This window comes from Tachyglossus aculeatus, chromosome 23 (assembly GCF_015852505.1).
Source record: "Tachyglossus aculeatus isolate mTacAcu1 chromosome 23, mTacAcu1.pri, whole genome shotgun sequence".
Taxonomy (NCBI): domain Eukaryota; kingdom Metazoa; phylum Chordata; class Mammalia; order Monotremata; family Tachyglossidae; genus Tachyglossus; species Tachyglossus aculeatus.
The window spans coordinates 15,098,753-15,120,698 of record NC_052088.1 but is presented as its reverse complement, the minus strand read 5'-3'; the positions used below and the strand labels follow the sequence as shown (position 1 = coordinate 15,120,698).

Here is a 21,946-nt window from a genome sequence, read left to right as displayed (position 1 = left end):
CGGCAGCGCGGGCGGTGGGGCGGGAGGGGAAGAGGCGGGCGCTAGGACCCGGGGGGGCGCCCCCTCTCTCGCTCTCCGGCGGCGCGGGCTGGGGGGGGGGAGCCCTCTTTATCAATCAATCGTATTTATCGAGCGCTTACTATGTGCAGAGCACTGTACTAAGCGCTTGGGAAGTCCAATTTGGCAACATATAGAGACAGTCCCTACCCAACAGCGGACTCACAGTCTAAAAGGGCTCACAGTCTAAATGTCTGTAGCAGCATGGCTCAGTGGGAAGAGCCCGGGCTTTGGAGTCAGGGGTCGTGGGTTCAAATCCCGGCCCCGCCGCAGGCCCGCTGCGTGACCTTGGTCAAGTCACTTCACTGAGCCTCAGTTCCCTCATCTTTTAGACCGTGAGCCCACTGTTGGGTAGGGACCGTCCCTCTATGTTGCCAACTTGGACTTCCCAAGCGCTTAGTCCAGTGCTCCGCACACAGTAAGCGCTCAATAAATAAATGCGATGGATGATGATGTACAATGGGGGTTAAGGCTGTGAGCCCCGCATGGGACCACCCGATCACCTTGTATCCCCCCCCCCCAGCGCTTTGCACATAGTAAGCGCTGAACCTGTATATATGTATATATGTTTGTACATATTTTTTTACTCTATTTACTTATTTAATTTATTTGTACATATCTATTCTATTTGTTTTATTTTGTTAGTATGTTTGGTTTTGTTCTCTGTCTCCCCCTTTTAGACTGTGAGCCCACTGTTGGGTAGGGACTGTCTCTATATGTTGCCAATTTGTACTTCCCAAGCGCTTAGTACAGTGCTCTGCACATAGTAAGCGCTCAGTAAATACGATTGATGATGATGATGATGAACAAATGCCATCATCAGCCATCTCTCTGATCTCCCATCCTCGTGTCTCTCCCCACTTCAGTCCATACTTCATGCTGCTGCCCGGATTATCTTTGTCCAGAAACGCTCTGGGCATGTTACTCCCCTCCTCAAAAATCTCCAGTGGCTGCCAATCAACCTACGCATCAGGCAGAAACTCCTCAGCCTGGGCTTCAAGGCTGTCCATCCATCCCCTCGCCCCCTCCTACCTCCCCTCCCTTCTCTCCTTCTCCAGCCCAGCCCGCACCCTCCGCTCCTCTGCTGCTAACCTCCTCACTGGGCCTCATTCTCGCCTGTCCCGCCATCAACCCCCGGCCCACATCATCTCCCGGGCCTGGAATGCCCTCCCTCTGCCCCTCCGCCAAGCTCGCTCTCTCCCTCCCTTCAAGGCCCTGCTGAGAGCTCACCTCCTCCAGGAGGCCTTCCCACGCTGAGCCCCCCCCATATCCTCTCCCCCTCGTCCCCCTCTCCATCCCCCCATCTTACCTCCTTCCCTTCCATCATCATCAATCGTATTTATTGAGCGCTTACTGTGTGCAGAGCACTGTACTAAGCGCTTGGGAAGTCCAAGTTGGCAACATCTAGAGACAGTCCCTACCCAACAGTGGGCTCACAGTCTAAAAGGGGAAGACAGAGAACAAAACCAAACATACTAACGAAATAAAATAAATAGAATAGATAGGTACAAGTAAAGTAAATAGAGTAATAAATATGTACAAACATATATACATATATACAGGTGCTGTGGGGAAAGGAAGGAGGTAAGAAGGGGGGATGGAGAGGGGGATGAGGGGGAGAGGATATGGGGGGGCTCAGTCTGGGAAGGCCTCCTGGAGGAGGTGAGCTCCCCACAGCACCTGTATATATGTTTGTACATATTTATTGCCCTATTTATTTTACTTGTACATATCTATTCTATTTATTTTATTTTGTTAATATGTTTGGTTTTGTTGTCTGCCTCCCCCTTTTAGACTGTGAGCCCGCTGTTGGGTAGGGACTGTCCCCATATGTTGCCAACTTGGACTTCCCAAGCGCTTAATACGGTGCTCTGCACATAGTAAGCGCTCAATAAATACGATTGATTGATTTATTTTATTTTGTTAGTGTGTTTGGTTTTGTTCTCTGCCTCCCCCTTTTAGACTGTGAGCCCGCTGAGGGACCGTCCCTGTATGTTGCCAACTTGGACTTCCCAAGCGCTTAGTCCGGTGCTCCGCACACAGTAAGCGCTCAATAAATAAATACGATGGATCAATCAATCAATCAATCAATCGTATTTATTGATTTATTGATGATGATTGATGATGATGTACAATGGGGGTTAAGGCCGTGAGTCCCGCATGGGACCGCCCGATCACGTCGTGCGCACCCCCCCCCCCAGCGCTTTGCACACAGTAAGCGCTGAACAAACGCCATCATCATCATTATTATCAGAGAAGCAGCGTGGCTCAGTGGAAAGAGCACGGGCTTTGGAGTCAGAGGTCATGGGTTCGAATCCCGGCTCCGCCGCCTGCCTGCCGTGGGACCCTGGGCCAGTCACTTCACTTCTCTGGGCCTCCTCTGTAAAATGGGGATTAAGACTGTGAGCCCCACGCGGGACAACCTGATCGCCCCGTATGCCCTCCAGCGCTTAGAGCAGTGCTTTGCACATAGTAAGCGCTTAGCAAATGCCAATCATTATTGTTATGATGGCGGGCGGTGGGGAGGGAGGGGACGCGGCGGGCGGTAGGACCCGGGGGGCGCTGCGGCGGCGGCCGCGGCCGTGACTCAGGCGGGGCCCGGCCGCGCAGGCGCAGAGCGCTCCCTCCCTCCCTCCGTCCCTCCCTCCTCCGTCTTTTCTTCGCAGCGGCGGCCCAAGATGGAGTACGAGTGGAAGCCCGACGAGCAGGGCCTGCAGCAGATCCTGCAGCTGCTCAAGGAGTCCCAGTCCCCGGACACCTCCACGCAGAGGACCGTGCAACAAGTATCCTTAACCCGCGGGCCCCGCGCATGCTCCCCCCACCCCCCCGCCGCGGGACCGGCTCGGGGCGCGCCCCCGCCCTCGGGGGCGCGCAGGCCGCCGTTGTTGCAGCAGCAGCAGCATGTGCGCATTCATTCATTCATCCATCCATCCATCCATCCATCTTGATTGATGGCTGACTCTGTGCGGAGCACTGGACTGAGCGCTGGGGAAGTCGGCAACGTATCTGTACTTCTGTTTTGTTAATTGATCGTATTGATTGATTATTCGTATTGATTATTCTATTTATTTATTTTACTTGTATACTCTATTCGTATTGATTGATTATTCTATTTATTTATTTATTTATTTTGCTTGTACATAGCTAGTCTATTTTATCCTGTTAGTATATTTGGTTTTGTCCCCTCGCCTCCCCCCCTTTTCGACTGCGAGCCCGCTGCTGGGTAGGGACTGTCTCCCTATGTGGCGTACTTCTATTTTGTTAATTAGTCAATCAGTCAATCAGTCAGTCGTATTTATTGAGCGCTTACTATGTGCAGAGCACTGTACTAAGCGCTCGGGAAGTACAAATTGGCATCACATAGAGACAGTCCCTACCCAACAGTGGGCTCACAGTCTAAAAGGGGGAGACAGAGAACAGAACCAAACATACCAACAAAATAAAATAAGTAGGATAGAAATGTACAAGTAAAATAAATAGAGTAATAAATACGTTTTAGTCCGTTCGTCTATTTATTTATTTATTTTACTTGTACATGGCTAGTCTGTCTATTTTTTTGTTCTGTTAGTATGTTTGGTTTTGTCCTCTCGCCTCCCCCCTTTTCGACTGCGAGCCCGCTGCTGGGTTAGGGACTGTCTCCCTATGTTGCCAATTTGTACTTCCCGAGCGCTGGGGAAGTCGGCAACGTATCTGTACTTCTATTTTGTTAATTGGTCAATCGTATTGATTGATTATTCTCTTTATTTATTTATTTATTTATTTTACTTGTGCATAGTTAGTCTGTCTATTTTATTCTCTTAGTATATTTGGTTTTGTTCTCTTGTCTCCCCATTTTAGACTGCGAGCCCGCTGCTGGGTAGGGACTGTCTCCCCGTGATGCCAATTTGTACTTCCCGAGCGCTGGGGAAGTCGGCAACGTATCTGTACTTCTATTTTGTTAATTAGTCAATCGTATTGATTGATTAGTCTGTTCGTCTGTTTATTTATTTATTTATTTATTTTGCTTGTGAATGGCTAGTCTGTCTATTTTATTCTGTTAGTATGTTTGGTTTTGTCCTCTCGCCTCCCCCCTTTTCGACTGCGAGCCCGCTGCTGGGTAGGGACTGTCTCCCTATGTTGCCAATTTGTACTTCCCGAGCGCTGGGGAAGTCGGCAACGCATCTGTACTTCTATTTTGTTAATTAGTCAATCGTATTGATTGATTAGTCTGTTCGTCTATTTATTTATTTATTTTACTTGTACATGGCTAGTCTGTCTATTTTATTCTGTTAGTACGTTTGGTTTTGTTCTCTGTCTCCCCCATTTTAGACTGTGAGCCCGCTGTTGGGTAGGGACTGTCTCCCTGTGTTGCCAATTTGTACTTCCCAAGCGCTCAGTACGGTGCTCTGCACATAGGAAGCGCTCAATAAATACGATTGGTGATGGTGATTGAGCACTTACCGCGTGCAGAGCACTGGACGAAGCGCTTGGGAAGTCGGAAACGTATCTCTACTTCTATTTTGTTAATTAGTCAGTCGTATTGATTGATTACTCTGTTCGTATTGATTATTCTATTTATTTATTTATTTATTTTACTTGTACATAGCTAGTCTGTCTATTTTATTCTGTTAGTATGTTTGGTTTTGTTCTCTTGTCTCCCCCCTTTTCGACTGCGAGCCCGCTGCTGGGTAGGGACTGTCTCCCTATGTTGCCAATTTGTACTTCCCAAGCGCTTAGGGCAGTGTTCTGCACATAGGAAGCGCTCAATAAATATGGTTGATGATGGTGATTGAGCGCTTACCGCGTGCAGAGCACTGGACGAAGCGCTTGGGAAGCCCAAGTTGGCCACACACAGAGACAGGCCTTACCCAACGGTGGGCTCACAGTCTAGGAGGGGGAGACAGACGACAAAACAAAACATATTAACAAAATAAAATAAAGCGCTGGGGAAGTCGGCAACGTATTTGGGCTTCTGTTTTGTTCGTCAATCAATCAATCGTATTGATTGAGCGCTTACCGCGTGCAGAGCACTGGACGAAGCGCTTGGGAAGTACAAGTTGGCAACATAGACAGTCAGTCAATCAAGCAATAATCGTATTGATTGAGTGCTTACCGCGTGCAGAGCACTGCACTAAGCGCTTGGGAAGTACAAGTTGGCAACATAGAGAGACAATCAATCAATCGTATTTATTGAGCGCTTACCGTGTGCAGAGCACTGTTCTAAGCTCTTGGGAAGTCCAAGTTGACAACATCGAGAGACAGTCCCTACCCAACAGTGGGCTCACAGTCTAATATGTACAAATAAAATAGAAAAATAAATACAAACATATATATTTATTCATTTTACTTGTACATAGCTATTCTATTTTATTTTGCTAGTATGTTTTGGTTTTGTTCTCTTGTCTCCCCCTTTTAGACTGTGAGCCCACTGTTGGGTAGGGACTGTCTCTATATGTTGCCAACTTGGACTTCCCAAGCGCTCAGTACAGTGCTCTGCTCACAGCAAGGGCTCAATAAATACGATTGATGATTGATTAATATGGTAATATCTTCTGTCTTGTCCCTCTCCCCCTTCTAGACTGCGAGCCCGCTGTTGGGGAGGGACCGGCTCTAGATGTTAACGACTTGGACTTCCCCAGCGCTTAGTACAGTGCCCTGCACGCAGTAACTGCTCAATAAATACGATTGAATGAATGAACATCTAGAGACGGCCCCTTCGCACTCGAGAAGGGGGAGACATTCAGTCATTCATTCAATCGTATTTATTAAGCGCTTAGTGTGTGCAGAGCACTGGACTAAGCGCTGGGGAAGGGGAGACATTCATTCATTCAATCGTATTGATTGAGCGCTGACTGTGCAGAGCACTGTACTAAGCGCTGGGGAAGGGGAGACATTCATTCATTCAATCGTCTTGACTGAGCGCTTAGTGTGTGCGGAGCACTGTACTAAGCGCTGGGGAAGTCCAAGTTGGAAATATATAGAGACGGTCCCTACCCAACTGCGGGCTCGCAGGCTAGAAGGGGGAGACATTCATTCATGCAACCGTATTTATTGAGCGCTTACAGTGGGCAGAGCACTGTACTAAGCGCTGGGGAAGGGGGAGATAGTCAATCGGATTTATTGAGCAATTACTGTGTGCAGAGCACTGTACTAAGCGCTGGGGAAGCACAAGTTGGCAACATCTAGAGACGGTTCCTACCCAACAGCGGGCTCGCAGTCTAGACCGGGGGTGGGGGGGGCATTCATTCATTCAGTCGTATTTATTGAGCGCTTACTGTGTGCAGACCACTGTACTAAGCGCTGGGGAAGGGGAGACATTCATTCATTCAGTCGTATTGATTGAGCGCTTACTGTGTGCAGAGCACTGTACTAAGCGCTTGGGAAGTACAAGTTGGCAGCATATAGAGACGGTTCCTACCCAACAGCGGGCTCGCAGTCTAGACCGGGGGGGGGGGGGGATTCATTCATTCAATCGTATTTATTGAGCGCTTACTGTGTGCAGAGCACTGGGCTAAGCGCTTGGGAAGTCCAAGTCGGCAACATGTAGAGACGGTCCCTGCCAAACAGCGGGCTCGCAGTCTAGACAGGGGAGGCGTTCATTCATTCAATCGTATTGATTGAGCGCTTACTGCGTGCAGAGCACTGTACTAAGCGCTGGGGAAGTCCAAGTTGGCACCATCGAGAGACGGGGCTGCGAGCCCCGGCCGAGCCCTCCCCGGATGGGGCCGCCGCCATGGCCTCCTTTCTTCCCCTCCTCCCTTCCTCCCCTCCTTCCCTCCTCCCCCCTTGGGCACACACACACACAGACACACACACACACACGACACCACACACAAACACACAATGAGCGTGGCCGGGGCCTCACCACCACCTGTTGCGAGCGGCCTTTTCGTCCCCCAAAGCCCCCCCTTCCTCCCCGGGGCCCGGCCTCTCCTCCATCCGCCTTTGTCGCCCACCCACGCAGGCCCCGGTGGCTTTTTTCCCCCCAAAAAAGTCGTTTACGAAGCGCTTACTATGTGCTAAGCGCCGCGGTACATACAAGGCAATCAGGCCGCCCCACGTGGAGCACGCAGCCTTCACCCCCATTTTATTATTAAGGTATGGTAGGTGCTTACTACGTGCTAAGCGCCGGGGTACACACAAGGCAATCAGGCCGCCCCACGTGGGGCTCACAGTCTTCACCCCCATGTTATTGTTAGGGTATTGTAGGCGCTTACTATGTGCCGAGCGCTGTTCTAAGCGCCGGGGTACATACAAGGTAATCAGGCCGTCTCACCCCCATTTTATTATTATGGTATTTTAGGTGCTTACTATGTGCCGAGCGCTGTTCTAAGCGCCGGGGTACATACAAGGTAATCAGGCCATCTCACCCCCATTTTATTATTATGGTATTGTAGGTGCTTACTATGTGCCGAGCACTGTTCTAAGCGCCGGGGTACATACAAGGCAATCAGGCCGTCTCACCCCCATTTTATTATTATGGTATTTTAGGTGCTTACTATGTGCCGAGCGCTGTTCTAAGCGCCGGGGTACATACAAGGTAATCAGGCCGTCTCACCCCCATTTTATTATTATGGTATTTTAGGTGCTTACTATGTGCCGAGCGCTGTTCTAAGCGCCGGGGTAATCAGGCCGTCCCACGTGGGGCCCACAGCCTTCATCCCCATTTTATTATTGTTATGGTATTTTCGGTGCTTACTATGTGCCGAGCACTGTTATAAGCACTAGTGTGGTTTCAGTGTAATCAGGTTGTCCCACGTGGGGCTCACAGTCTTCATCCCCATTTTATTATTATTATTGTTGTGGTATTTTCACCGGGGTGGATAAAAGGTAATCAGGGTCTCCCAGTCTTCACCCCCATTTTATTATTATGGTATTTTAGGTGCTTACTATGTGCCGAGCACTGTTCTAAGCGCCGGGGTAATCAGGCCGTCCCACGTGGGGCCCACAGTCTTCATCCCCATTTTATTATTATTATTATGGTATTTTCGGTGCTTACTATGTGCTGAGCACTGTTATAAGCACTAGTGTGGATGCAGTGTAATCAGGTTGTCCCACGTGGGGCTCACAGTCTTCATCCCTATTTTATTATTATTATTATTCTTGTTGTGGTATTTTCACCGGGGTGGATGGAAGGTAATCAGGGTCTCCCAGTCTTCATCCCCATTTTATTAAGGTGTTTTAGGTGCTTACTATGTGCCGAGCACTGTTCTAAGCGCCGGGGTAATCAGGCCGTCCCACGTGGGGCCCACAGTCTTCATCCCCATTTTATTATTATTATGGTATTTTCGGTGCTTACTATGTTCCGGGCACTGTTATAAGCACTAGTGTGGATGCAGTGTAATCAGGTTGTCCCACGTGGGGCTCACAGTCTTCATCCCTATTTTATTATTATTATTATTGTTGTGGTATTTTCACCGGGGTGGATAGAAGGTAATCAGGGTCTCCCAGTCTTCATTCCCATTTTATTATTATGGCATTTTAGGTGCTTACTATGTGCCGAGCACTGTTCTAAGCGCCGGGGTAATCAGGCCGTCCCACGTGGGGCCCACAGTCTTCATCCCCATTTTATTATTATTATTATTATTATGGTATTTTCGGTGCTTACTATGTGCCGAGCACTGTTATAAGCACTAGTGTGGATGCAGTGTAATCAGGTTGTCCCACGTGGGGCTCACAGTCTTCATCCCTATTTTATTATTATTATTACTGTTGTGGTATTTTCACCGGGGTGGATAGAAGGTAATCAGGGTCTCCCAGTCTTCATCCCCATTTTATTATGGTGTTTTAGGTGCTTACTATGTGCCGAGCACTGTTCTAAGCGCCGGGGTAATCAGGCCGTCCCACGTGGGGCCCACAGCCTTCATCCCCATTTTATTATTGTTATGGTATTTTCGGTGCTTACTATGTTCCGGGCACTGTTGTAAGCACTAGTGTGGATGCAGTGTAATCAGGTTGTCCCACGTGGGGCTCACAGTTTTCATCCCTATTTTATTATTATTATTATTGTTGTGGTATTTTCACCGGGGTGGATAGAAGGTAATCAGGGTCTCCCAGTCTTCATTCCCATTTTATTATTATGGCATTTTAGGTGCTTACTATGTGCCGAGCACTGTTCTAAGCGCCGGGGTAATCAGGCCGCCCCACGTGGGGCCCACAGTCTTCATCCCCATTTTATTATTATTATTATTATGGTATTTTCGGTGCTTACTATGTGCCGAGCACTGTTATAAACACTAGTGTGGATGCAGTGTAATTAGGTTGTCCCACGTGGGGCTCACAGTCTTCATCCCTATTTTATTATTGTTATTATTGTTGTGGTATTTTCACCGGGGTGGATAGAAGGTAATCAGGGTCTCCCAGTCTTCATTCCCATTTTATTATTATGGCATTTTAGGTGCTTACTATCTGCCGAGCACTGTTCTAAGCGCCGGGGTAATTAGACCGTCCCACGTGGGACCCACAGCCTTCATCCCCATTTTATTATTATTATGGTATTTTCGGTGCTTACTATGTGCCAAGCACTGTTATAAGCACTAGTGTGGATGCAGTGTAATCAGGTTGTCCCACGTGCGGCTCACAGTCTTCATCCCCATTTTATTACTATTATTATTGTGGTATTTTCACCGGGGTGGATAGAAGGTAATCAGGGTCTCCCAGTCTTCATCCCCATTTTATTATTATGGTATTTTAGGTGCTTACTATGTGCCGAGCACTGTTCTAAGCGCCGGGGTAATCAGGCCATCCCACGTGGGGCCCACAGTCTTCATCCCCATTTTATTATCATTATTATTATTATTATTATGGTATTTTCGGTGCTTACTATGTGCTGAGCACTGTTATAAACACTAGTGTGGATGCAGTGTAATCAGGTTGTCCCACGTGGGGCTCACAGTCTTCATCCCCATTTTATTATTATTATTATTATTGTGGTATTTTCACCGGGGTGGATAGAAGGTGATCAGGGTCTCCCAGTCCTCATCCCCATTTTATTATTATTTTTATTGTGGTATTTTCACCGGGGTGGATAGAAGGTAATCAGGGTCTCCCAGTCTTCATCCCCATTTTTTTTTATTATTATTATTGTGATATTTTCACCGGGGTGGATAGAAGGTAATCAGGGTCTCCCAGTCTTCATCCCCATTTTATTATTATTATTATTATTGTGGTATTTTCACCGGGGTGGATAGAAGGTAATCAGGGTCTCCCGGTCTTCATCCCCATTTTATTATTATTTTTATTGTGGTATTTTCACCGGGGTGGATAGAAGGTAATCAGGGTCTCCCAGTCTTAAATACCATAGAGGTGCTTACTATGTGCCGAGCACTGTTCTAAGCGCTGGGGTGGATCCAAGGTAATCAGGCCGTCCCACGTGGGGCCCACAGTCTTCATCCCCATTTTATTATTATTATTATGGTATTTTCCGTGCTTACTATGTGCCGGGCACTGTTCTTCTAAACACTGGTGTGGATACAAGGTAATCAGGTTGTTCCACGTAGGGCTCACAGTCTTCATCCCCATTTTATTATTATGGTATTTTAGGTGCTTACTATGTGCTAAGTGCCGGGGTGGATAGAAGGTAATCAGGGTCTCACAGTCTTCATCCCCATTTTATTATTAGGGTATTGTAAGAGCATATTATGTGCCAAGCACTGTTCTAAGCACCAGGGTGGATACAAGGTAATCAGGCTGTCCCACATGGGGTCCAAAGTCTTCATCCCCATTTTATTGTTATTATTATGGCATTTTAGGTGCTTACTATGTGCTAAGCACCGGGGTGGATAGAAGGTAATCAGGGTCTCACGGTCTTCACTCCCATTTTATTATTATGGTATTTTAGGTGCTTACTATGTGCCAAGCACTGTTCTAAGCACCGGGGTGGATCCAAGGTAATCAGGCCGTCCCACGTGGGGCCCACAGTCTTCATCACCATTTTATTATTATTATGGTATTTTCGGTGCTTACTATGTGCCGAGCACTGTTTTGAGCAGTGGTGTGGATACGAGGTAATCAGGTTGTCCCACGTGGGGCTTGCAGTCTTCATCCCCATTTTATTATTATTATTATTATGGTATTTTAGGTGCTTACTATGTGCTAAGCGCCGGGGTGGGTAGAAGGTAATCAGGGTCTCAAAGTCTTCATCCCCATTGTATTATGGTATTTTAGGTGCTTACTATGTGCTAAGTGCCGGGGTGGATAGAAGGTAATCAGGGTCTCCCTCCCCATTTTATTATGGTATTTTAGGTGCTTACTATGTGCTGAGCACCGTTCTAAGTGCTGGGGTGGATACAAGGTTATCAGGCCATCCCACGTGGGGCCCACAGTCTTCATCCCCGTTTTATTATTATTATGGTATTGTCGGTGCTTACTGCATGCCGAGCACTGTTCTAAGCACTGGTGTGGATACAAGGTAATCAGGTTGTCCCACGTGGGGCTCACAGTCTTCATCCCCATTTTATTGTTATTATGGTATTTTAGGAGCTTACTATGTGCTAAGTGCCGGGGTGAATAGAAGGTAATCAGGGGCTCACAGTCTTCATCCCCGTTTTATTATGGTATTTTAGGTGCTTACTATGTGCCGAGCACTGTTCTAAGCGCCGGGGTGGATACAAGGTAATCAGGCCATCCCACGTGGGGCCCACAGTCTTCATCCCCGTTTTATTATTATTATTATTATGGTATTTTCGGTGCTTACTATGTGCCGAGCACTGTTCTAAGCACCGGGGTGGATCCAGGGTAATCAGGCCGTCCCACTTGGGGCTCACAGTCTTCATCCCCATTTTATTATTATTATTATTATTATTATTATGGTATTTTAGTTGCTTACTGTGTGCTAAGCGCCGGGGTGGATAGAAGGTAATCAGGGTCTCCCAGTCTTCATCCCCATTTTATTATGGTATTTTAGGTGCTTACTATGTGCTGAGCACCATTCTAAATGCTGGGGTGGGTACAAGGTAATCAGGCCATCCCACATGGGGCTCGCAGTCTTCACCCCCATTTTATTATTAGGGTATTGTAAGTGCTTACTATGTGCCGAGCACTGTTCTAAGCGCCGGGGTACATACAAGGCAATCAGGCTGCCCCACGTGGGGCCCACAGTCTTCACCCCCATTTTATTATTGTTATGGTATTTTCGGTGCTTACTATGTGCCGAGCACTGTTATAAGCACTAGTGTGGATGCAGTGTAATCAGGTTGTCCCACGTGGGGCTTGCAGTCTTCACCCCCATTTTATTGTTATTATTATGGTATTTTAGGTGATTACTATGTGCTAAGTGCCGGGGTGGATAGAAGGTAATTAGGGTCTCACAGTCTCCATCCCCATTTTATTATTATGGTATTTTAGGTGCTTACTATGTGTCAAGCACTGTTCTAAGCGCCCGGGGGGATACAAGGTAATCAGGCCATCCCACCCGGGCCCCCAGTCTTCATCCCCATTTTATTATTATTATGGTATTTTAGTTGCTTACTGTGTGCTAAGCGCCGGGGTGGATAGAAGGTAATCAGGGTCTCCCAGTCTTCATCCCCATTTTATTATGGTATTTTAGGTGCTTACTATGTGCTGAGCACCATTCTAAATGCTGGGGTGGGTACAAGGTAATCAGGCCATCCCACATGGGGCTCGCAGTCTTCACCCCCATTTTATTATTAGGGTATTGTAAGTGCTTACTATGTGCCGAGCACTGTTCTAAGCGCCGGGGTACATACAAGGCAATCAGGCTGCCCCACGTGGGGCCCACAGTCTTCACCCCCATTTTATTATTGTTATGGTATTTTCGGTGCTTACTCTGTGCCGAGCACTGTTCTAAGCACCAGTGTGGATACAGTGTAATCAAGTTGTCCCACGTGGGGCTTGCAGTCTTCACCCCCATTTTATTGTTATTATTGTATTTTAGGTGATTACTATGTGCTGAGTGCCGGGGTGGATAGAAGGTAATCAGGGTCTCACAGTCTTCATCCCCATTTTGTTATGGTATTTTAGGTGCTTACTATGTGCCGAGCGCTATTCTAAGCGCTGGGGTACATACAAGGTAATCAGGCTGTCCCACGTGGGGCCCAGTCTTCATCCCCATTTTATTATTATGGTATTTTCGGTGCTTACTATGTGCCGAGCACTGTTCTAAGCACTGGTGTGGATACAAGGTAATCAGGTTGTCCCACGTGGGGCTCACAGTCTTCATCCCCATTTCATTATTATGGTATTTTAGGTGCTTACTATGTGCTAAGTGCTGGGGTGGATAAAAGGTAATCAGGGTCTCACAGTCTCCATCCCCATTTTATTATTATTGCATTTTAGGTGCTTACTATGTGCCAAGTGCTGGGGTGGATAGAAGGTAATCAGGGTCTCACAGTTTTCATCCCCATTTTATTATGGTATTTTAGGTGCTTACTATGTGCCGAGCACTGTTCTAAGCGCTGGGGCACATACAAGGTAATCAGGCCGTCCCACGTGGGGCTCACAGTCTTTACCCCCATTTTATTATTAGGGTATTTTAGGTACTTACTATGTGCTGAGCACTGTTCTACGCGCTGGGGGCGATCCAAGGTAATTAGGCTGTCCCACGTGGGGCTCGCAGTCTTCATCCACATTTTCTTCTTCTTATTATTATTATGGTATTTAGGTGCTTACTATGTGCTAAGCGCTGGGGTGGATAGAAGGTAATTAGGGTCTCACAGTCTTCATCCCCATTTTATTATGGTATTTTAGGTGCTTACTATGTGCCGAGCGCTGTTCTAAGCGCTGGGGTGGATGCAAGGTAATCAGGCCGTTCCACGTAGGGCTCGCAGTCTTCATCCGCATATTATTATTATTATTATGGTATTTTAGGTGCTTACTATGTGCTAAGCTTCGGGGTGGATAGAAGGTAATCAGGGTCTCACAGTCTTCATCCCCATTTTATTACGGTATTTTAGGTGCTTACTGTGTGCCGAGTGCTGTTCTAAGCGCTGGGGTACATATAAGACAATCAGGCCATCCCATGTGGGGCTCATAGTCTTCACCCCCATTTTATTATTAGGGTATTTTAGGTGCTTACTATGTGCCGAGCACTGTTCTAAGCGCTGGGGGCGAACCAAGGTAATCAGGCTGTCCCATGTGGGGCCCACAGTCTTCGTCCCCATTTTACTATCATTATGGTATTTTAGGTGCTTACTATGTGCCGAGCACTGTGCTAAGCACTGGTGTGGATACAAGGTAATCAGGTTGTCCCACATGGGGCTTACAATCTTCATCCCCATTTTATTATTATGGTATTTTAGGTGCTTACTATGAGCTAAGCGCTGGGGTGGATAGAAGGTAATCAGGGTCTCCCAGTCTTCATCCCCATTTTATTATGGTATTTTAGGTGCTTACTATGTACCAAGCGCTGTTCTAAGCACTGGGGTACATACAAGGTAATCAGGCCGTCCCACGTGGGGCTCACGGTCTTCACCTTCATTTTATTATTAGGGCATTTTAGGTGCTTACTATGTGCCAAGCACTGTTCTAAGCTCTGGGGTGGATACAAGGTAATCAGGCCGTCCCACGTGGGGCTCACAGTCTTCACCCCCATTTTATTATTAGAGTATTTTAGGTGCTTACTATGTGCCGAGCACTGTTCTAAGCTCTGGGGTGGATACAAGGTAATCAGGCCATCACACGTGGGGCTCACAGTCTTCACCCCCATTTTATTATTAGAGTATTTTAGGTGCTTACTATGTGCCGAGCACTGTTCTAAGCTCTGGGGTGGATACAAGGTAATCAGGCCGTCCCACGTGGGGCTCACAGTCTTCACCCCCATTTTATTATTAGAGTATTTTAGGTGCTTACTATGTGCCGAGCACTGTTCTAAGCTCTGGGGTGGATACAAGGTAATCAGGCCATCACACGTGGGGCTCACAGTCTTCACCCCCATTTTATTATTAGAGTATTTTAGGTGCTTACTATGTGCCGAGCACTGTTCTAAGCTCTGGGGTGGATACAAGGTAATCAGGCCGTCCCACGTGGGGCTCACAGTCTTCACCCCCATTTTATTATTATTCATTCCTTCATTCAATCATATTTATCGGGCGCTTACTGTGTGCAGAGCACTGGACTAAGCGCTTGGGAAGTACAAGTTGGCAACATGTAGAGCCGGTCCCTACCCAGTAGCAGGGTCACAGTCTAGAAGACTGTGGTATTATGGCATTTTAGGTGCTTACTATGTGCCGAGCACTGTTCTAAGCGCTGGGGTACATACAAGGTAATCAGGCCGTCCCACGTGGGGCTCGCACTTCTCACCCCCGTTTTATTATTATGGTATTTTAGGTGCTTACTCTGTGCGGAGCACTGTTCCAAGCGCTGGGGGAGATCCAAGGTAATCAGGATGTCCCACGTGGGGCCCACAGTCCTCATCCCCATTTTATTATTATTATGGTATTTTAAGTGCTTATTATGTGCTGAGCGCCATTCTAGATGATGGAGTGAATAGAAGGTAATCAGGGGCTCACAGTCTTCACCCCCATTTTATTATGGTGTTTTAGGTGCTTATTATGTGCCGAGCGCTGTTCTAAACCCTGGGGGAGATACAAGGTAATCAGGCCATCCCACGTGGGGCTCACAGTCTTCACCCCCATTTTATTATTAGGGTGTCGTAGGTGCTTACTAGGTGCCGAGCACTGTTCTAAGCGCTGGGGTGGATGCAAGGTAATCAGGATGTCCCACGTGGGGCGCTCAGTCCTCACCCCCATTTTATTATTTTTATGGTATTTTAGGTGCTTACTATGTGCCAAGCGCCGTTCTAAGCGCTGGGGTACATACAGGGTAATCAGGTCGCCCCACATGGGGCTCACAGTCTTCACCCCCATTTTATTATTATGGTATTGTAGGTGCTTACTATGTTCTAAGCGCTGGGGAAGATGCAAGGTAATCAGGCTGCCCCTACGTAGGGCTCACAGTCTTCATCCCCATTTGATTATTATGGTATTTTAGGTGCTTACTATGTGCTGAGCACTGTTCTAAGCGCTGGGGGAGAGCCAAGGTAATCAGGCTGTCCCATGTGGGGCCCACAGTCTTCATCCCTATTTTATTATTATGGTATTTTAGGAGCTTACTATGTGCCGAGCGCTGTTCTAAGCGCTGGGGGAGAGCCAAGGTAATCAGGCCGTCCCACATGGGGCCCACAGTCTTCATCCCCATTTTATTATTATGGTATTTTAGGAGCTTACTATGTGCCGAGCGCTGTTCTAAGCGCTGGGGGAGATATAAGGTAATCAGACCGTCCCACGTGGGGCTCACAGTCTTCATCCCCATTTCATTTTTATTATTATTATTATGGTATTTTTGGTGCTTACTATGTACTGAGCACTGTTCTAAGCACTGGGGGAGATACAAGGTGATCAGGCTGTCCCACGTGGGGCTCACAGTCTTCATCCCCATTTTATTATTATTATGGTATTTTAGGTGCTTACTGTGTGCCAAGCACTGGGGGAGATACAGGGTAATCAGGCCGTCCCACGTGGGGCTTACAGTCTTCACCCCCCGCCCATTGTACAGAGAAGGGAACTGAGGCCCAGAGAAGTGAACAAGCCAAAGTCACAGCTGCGTGGTTCAGGGGAAAGAGCCTGGGCTTCGGAGTCAGAAGTCGTGGATTCTGATCCTGACTCCACCACTCGTCAGCTGTGGTGACTTTGGGCAAGTCACTTCTCTGGGACTCAGTTACCTCTTCTGTAAAATGGGGTTGAAGACTTTGAGCCCCATGTGGGACAACCTGATTACCTTGTATCTCCCCCCAGCACTTAGAACAGTGCTTGGCACATAGTAAGCACTTAACAAACACCAAAATTATTATTCATTCATTTGGTCGTATTTATTGAGCGCTTACTCTGTGCAGAGCACTGTACTAAGCGCTTGGGAAGTACAAGTTGGCAACATATAGAGACGGTCCCTACCCGACAGTGGGCTCACAGTCTAGAAGATGGGTTCTAATCCCAACCCCGCCACTTGTCAGCTGTGTGACTTCGGGCAAGTCACTTCACTTCTCTGGGCCTCAGTTACCTCTTCTGGAAAATGGGGATTAAGACTGTGAGCCCCACGTGGGACAACCTGATTACCTTATATCCTGCCTCTAGTGCTTAGAACAGTGCTTGGCACATAGCGCTTAACAAGTGCTATCATTAGTAACTGGCGGAGCCTGGATTTGAACCCATGACCTCTGACTCCAAAGCCCGGGCTCTTTCCACTGAGCCACGCTGCTTCTCTAGTTTGCGGGGGAGGAAAGGGAAGCGGCCCCGGCAAACCTCCCCACTGCCCCGCAACAGTTGGGAGCCCCCATGGACTCCCCGAGCCCAACACGTGTTCCCTCACCCCAAGGCCATCGGGAGATAAAGTCTTTAAGCCTCTGAGAAAGAAACACAGCCTTCTCGGGGATGGTCGGGGTCCAAAGTCATTCATCCATTCAGTCGTATTTATTGAGCGCTTACTGTGTGCAGAGCACTGTATTAAGCACTCTGTACCCCTCCTCCATGGCTCTGTTGCATCGTTTGCATTTAAGCAGATTTTGCAGAACTGAGAAGCAGCGTGACTCAATGGCAAGAGCACGGGCTTGAGAGTCAGAGGTCATGGGTTCAAATCCTGGCTCCGCCCATTGTTAGCTGTGTGACTTTGGGCAAGTCACTTAACTTCTCCGGGCCTCAGTTACCTCATCTGTAAAATGAGGATTAAGACTGTGAGCCCCACACGGGACAACCTGATCACCTTGTAACCTCCCCAGCGCTTAGAACAGTGGTTTGCACATAGTAAGCACTTAAATACCATCATTATTATTATTTAATCAGGACTTGGCGAGGGGGGTGCATCTCTTTTCACCAAATTTGCTCAATCCTAATTTATTGCAGAGACTCGAGTTTTAAACTTTTAGACTGTGAGCCCACTGTTGAGTAGGACTGTCTCTATATGTTGCCAACTTGTACTTCCCAAGCGCTTAGTACAGTGCTCTGCACACTATAAGCGCTCAATAAATATGATTGATTGATTGATTTAAAATAGCCTAGGAATTGTACTCTGAAGGCCCAAGTCAGAGAGGGCGGGTGTCTTCTGCATTTAACGTTGGGTTCTTTTCTCATTGCCCCCTTATCCCACGACAGATTGTCACCACTGCAGGATTACTCAAACCTAAAAAATTCAGTGAATAAGTTATCTCGAGTCAGAGTCAGATTCACCCTACAAATCCGGCATTATCGGTTGAGGCCCGTTTTGATTTTTAGACACCTATGTAGGTAGCCATTTTTCTCTGAAGCGCATCAAGTGGCAAAAAGAAAAAGAACGATTTGAACCCCGGCCAGTGTTAAGTTTTGGCAATCCCAGGTCCCTTGGCTGGAGCTCAGTTACAATGAGCTATTTTGTGACGTCATCACCACCAGCTTCGTGGGAGCGCTCAATAAATACGATTGAATGAATGAATAAATCCTGATGGCTAGTCGTTTGGAGGGTCAACTGAGAGACAGATTTTCCTGGTCCCTATCCTGTAACCAAGTCATCCCGTATCTGGTTCCGTAAACAAGCCCTGGATTTACCAGGATGTTTTCTGTAGCAGGGTTGCAAGCTAAAGTGGAAGTACAGCGCTGCAGAAGCTCTGATCGGAAACATTGAAAATCGGCCCCGTGGAATGGTCCCGTTTCTGTTTGAGAATTGAAGGTTGTTTTGTAGTTCCTGGTAGCCATTAGTTAACTTGGGAAAGAGTGAAGTGTTTCAAATTCCTTACGGTTCTAGATTTGAAACTGTGAGATCTATGTCCCTAGTCCGTGCTGCAGCTTCCAAGTGGCTTCTATCATGTCCTTCGCCGGGTCCATTCCTCGAGGCAGAAATGGCACCCGGATCCTGGTTGTTGCGATGAGGGAATCTCCCATCAGGAACGAACGACGGTCAGAACCTCAGGCCTGAGACTCCGCGAGACCCTGGGTGGGGGAATTGGATGTGGTGCCGGTGGGTTGCATGGCATCGCTAGGGCTCCCTGGTCCCTCACGGTCGTGTTCGCGCTGGGACGAGGAATGCAACGTGTGTGAACACGGGCTGGGGTGTGGCACGCGCAGAGTTTGCCCAAAAAAGTTTTTGGCAGGCAGCATCCATTTACGGCTAAAGTGGCCGCAACACGGTGCTGATGCCGGGCCAGAGCGAAATGACCCGAATGCCGTTGCCTCGCTAGCCACTGTGGTGGTCTTCACTGCCCACAGGAGTCATTTTTGGGCCTGTGATCCGAGTTTTAGGATTAGGTAGACATTCCTGGATATTTGTACAAAGGCATAACTGCAAGCTTAAGACATAAGCTTGTCACCTCCTCCAGGAGGCCTTCCCAGACTGAGCCCCTTCCTTCCTCTCCCCCTCATCCCCCTCTCCATCCCCCCATCTTACCTCCTTCCCTTCCCCACAACACCTGTATATATGTTTGTACATATTTATTACTCTATTTATCTTGTACATATCTATTCTATTTATTTTACTTTGTTAGTATGTTTGGTTTTGTTCTCTGTCTCCCCCTTCTAGACTGTGAGCCCGCTGTTGAGTAGGGACTGTCTCTATGTGTTGCCGACTTGTACTTCCCAAGCACTTAGTACAGTGCTCTGCACACAGTAAGCGCTCAATAAATATGATTGATTGATTGATAAGCAAGTGTGTTTAGGGGCAAATAAATACATTTGATCTTTCAAGGTATGCAGGTTATGTTCTCGGTGAACGCTTTAAGACGGAAAACAGGTTTGATTAAAGCGGTGATGCCCGCAACCATTTCTTCCATCATTGGGTTGCATTCTATCCCGACAGGTACATACCGTTCCCTACAGGGTTCAGTCCAAAAAGGTAAAATGAAAACCCACATTATGGAGGACCTTGAATATATCTGGGGAAAAATAGCATTCAATCGTATTTTTTGAGCGCTTACTGTGTGCAGAGCACTGTACTAAGCGCTTGGGAAGTACACAATGGGCTCACAGTCTAGCATCGCATCACCTGCATGATGGTGGGGGTGGTCTCAGAATAGGCAATCCTGGCCAAAGTGGTTTTGGAAAATATATGACCTGTGCAATAAGGTACTGTGAGAGAAAACTGGGATGTTAGTGGGTATTTTATCAGCTCAAGGGATTTAGAATGAGCACTGCCTTGGCTGCTTTTTGAGGAAAAGTGATGTATACTGGGAACTGTACAGAGTGCTTTTTCTTAAAATATTTCCAGCTTGTTAATTTTACGTTTTAATTCACTGATCACTGGCTAGGTTCAGGAGTCAGCAATCAGCAAGAAGTTTGGTTTTTAATGGGTTGAGTTAAAAAAAAAAAAAGGTACATCTTGGGCCTGTCCTAGAGATGTAACTAATGTATATAGGATAAGCTTGTAAATAATAACTAAAATGATGGAAAGGACATTAAGTGCCTGCTGTGTGCTAAGCGCTGGGTAGGTATCAGGAAACTAATTCAGACAGTCTCCATCCCACTTGGGGCTCACAGACTTTAAGGAGGGGAGACCAAGTTTCAAACCCATTTTATGGATAAGGGAACTGAGACCCAGAGAGAATGTGACTTACCCAGAGTCACGCAGCAGGCCAGTGGCAAGAGCAGAGACAAGAATTTGCATTTCCCAAATGGACCCATGCTCTTTCCACTAGGCCTTGTCTTAAAATGTAAGGCGGTGGGTGTGCATGCTAATAGGGAAGATTGGGGTGTGGAAGGAGGAGGATCTGGCAGAACATTTTATTATGGTTGCCTGGCAAATGTCAGGAAAATACCTGCAAATCTGAATTGCCGGAAATTATAAATCTTGGGGAAAAAACAATTGTGAAGCTAAGTGATAATGTCTCTTAATAATACGCTTAATACTGTTTGTAATCATCGTGAATAGTGTTTTGGAAAGGAATGGTTTGGCAGTATATTCTTAGGTCTTATGAAGTTTGAGTTCTTGAGAATTAGTGAAAATGAAGATTAGTAAAAGATCAGCAATGGCATTTGAAGGTTTAAAAGGTGCTCTAAAAATGAAAAAAATCACTTCTGCAGATACTGTTTTTATATTGTGTTGTCCTAGAGTGTTTTCAGCGGGGTTTGAAACGTATTTCTCTGCCATTTGAGAGGCATATGGATGCCTTTTTTGGCTAGGTGATTAAAATTTTGATATACAATTACGTTCTCATATTTTGTAAAAGGAACAGTTTTCTGATCATAATACTAGTTGATTGTAACATTAATTTTCAATTTGGTAAATTTCACATGAATATGATTGTATCTCTGTGTTAATACCACTGAAAAGTTTAGCCAGAACACGTAGAGGGAAGTCTTTGCAGGTATTTTTCCGGGAAACAGCTAATGTGGAACACTGTTAAGTGAAACGGAAAGCATGTATATTTACATTAGAAAACTTTGGGCAAGCCCATGGTGTCAAATTCTTTCTGTTTTAATTGAAAGAAACCACTGCTTTGCTTTTATAGAAGGGTTGGTACTACAATAGTAGTGCATTAGATTTATGGCTATTTGCTTTTGTCTAAAAACAAGCTTCTCTCTCCTAGATGATTCTTAAAATATTTCCTTAACTAAAGTGTCTTCTAGAAACTGGAACAACTCAACCAGTATCCAGATTTTAATAACTACCTGATTTTTGTTCTTACAAAATTAAAATCTGAAGGTAAGAAATGTGTTTGTGTTGACTAATTTTTAAAACTGCCCTTAAGTCAATTAATTTGGGGAGTTGGATGAATTCGTTCATTCAATTCATTGTCGTATTTATTGAACGCTTACTGTGTGCAGAGCACTGTACTAAGTGCCTGGAAAGTACAATTCAGCAACAAGTTGAGACGATCCCTGCCCACAACGGGCTCACAGTCCAGAAGGGGGGGAGACAGACAATGAAAATCTCAAGTTTCTACCAACGTTGCCTGGGGCAGACAGTTGTAGCAGCAGTAGTATTTTAGTAAGCAGTA

General features: G+C 46.7%; 1 protein-coding gene across 1 annotated transcript in view; it reads left to right on the top strand.

Annotated features, from left to right (window-relative positions):
* Positions 1-468: 468 nt before the first annotated feature.
* TNPO1 (transportin 1) overlaps positions 469-21,946 on the top strand; it is a 69,185-nt gene continuing 47,707 nt past the window's right edge. The window contains exons 1-3 of the mRNA XM_038765743.1: positions 469-475; positions 2,724-2,840; positions 21,576-21,651. Coding sequence (XP_038621671.1) covers positions 2,736-2,840; positions 21,576-21,651 — 181 coding nt within the window. The 5' untranslated portion in view covers positions 469-475; positions 2,724-2,735. The remainder of the gene's footprint in view (positions 476-2,723; positions 2,841-21,575; positions 21,652-21,946) is intronic.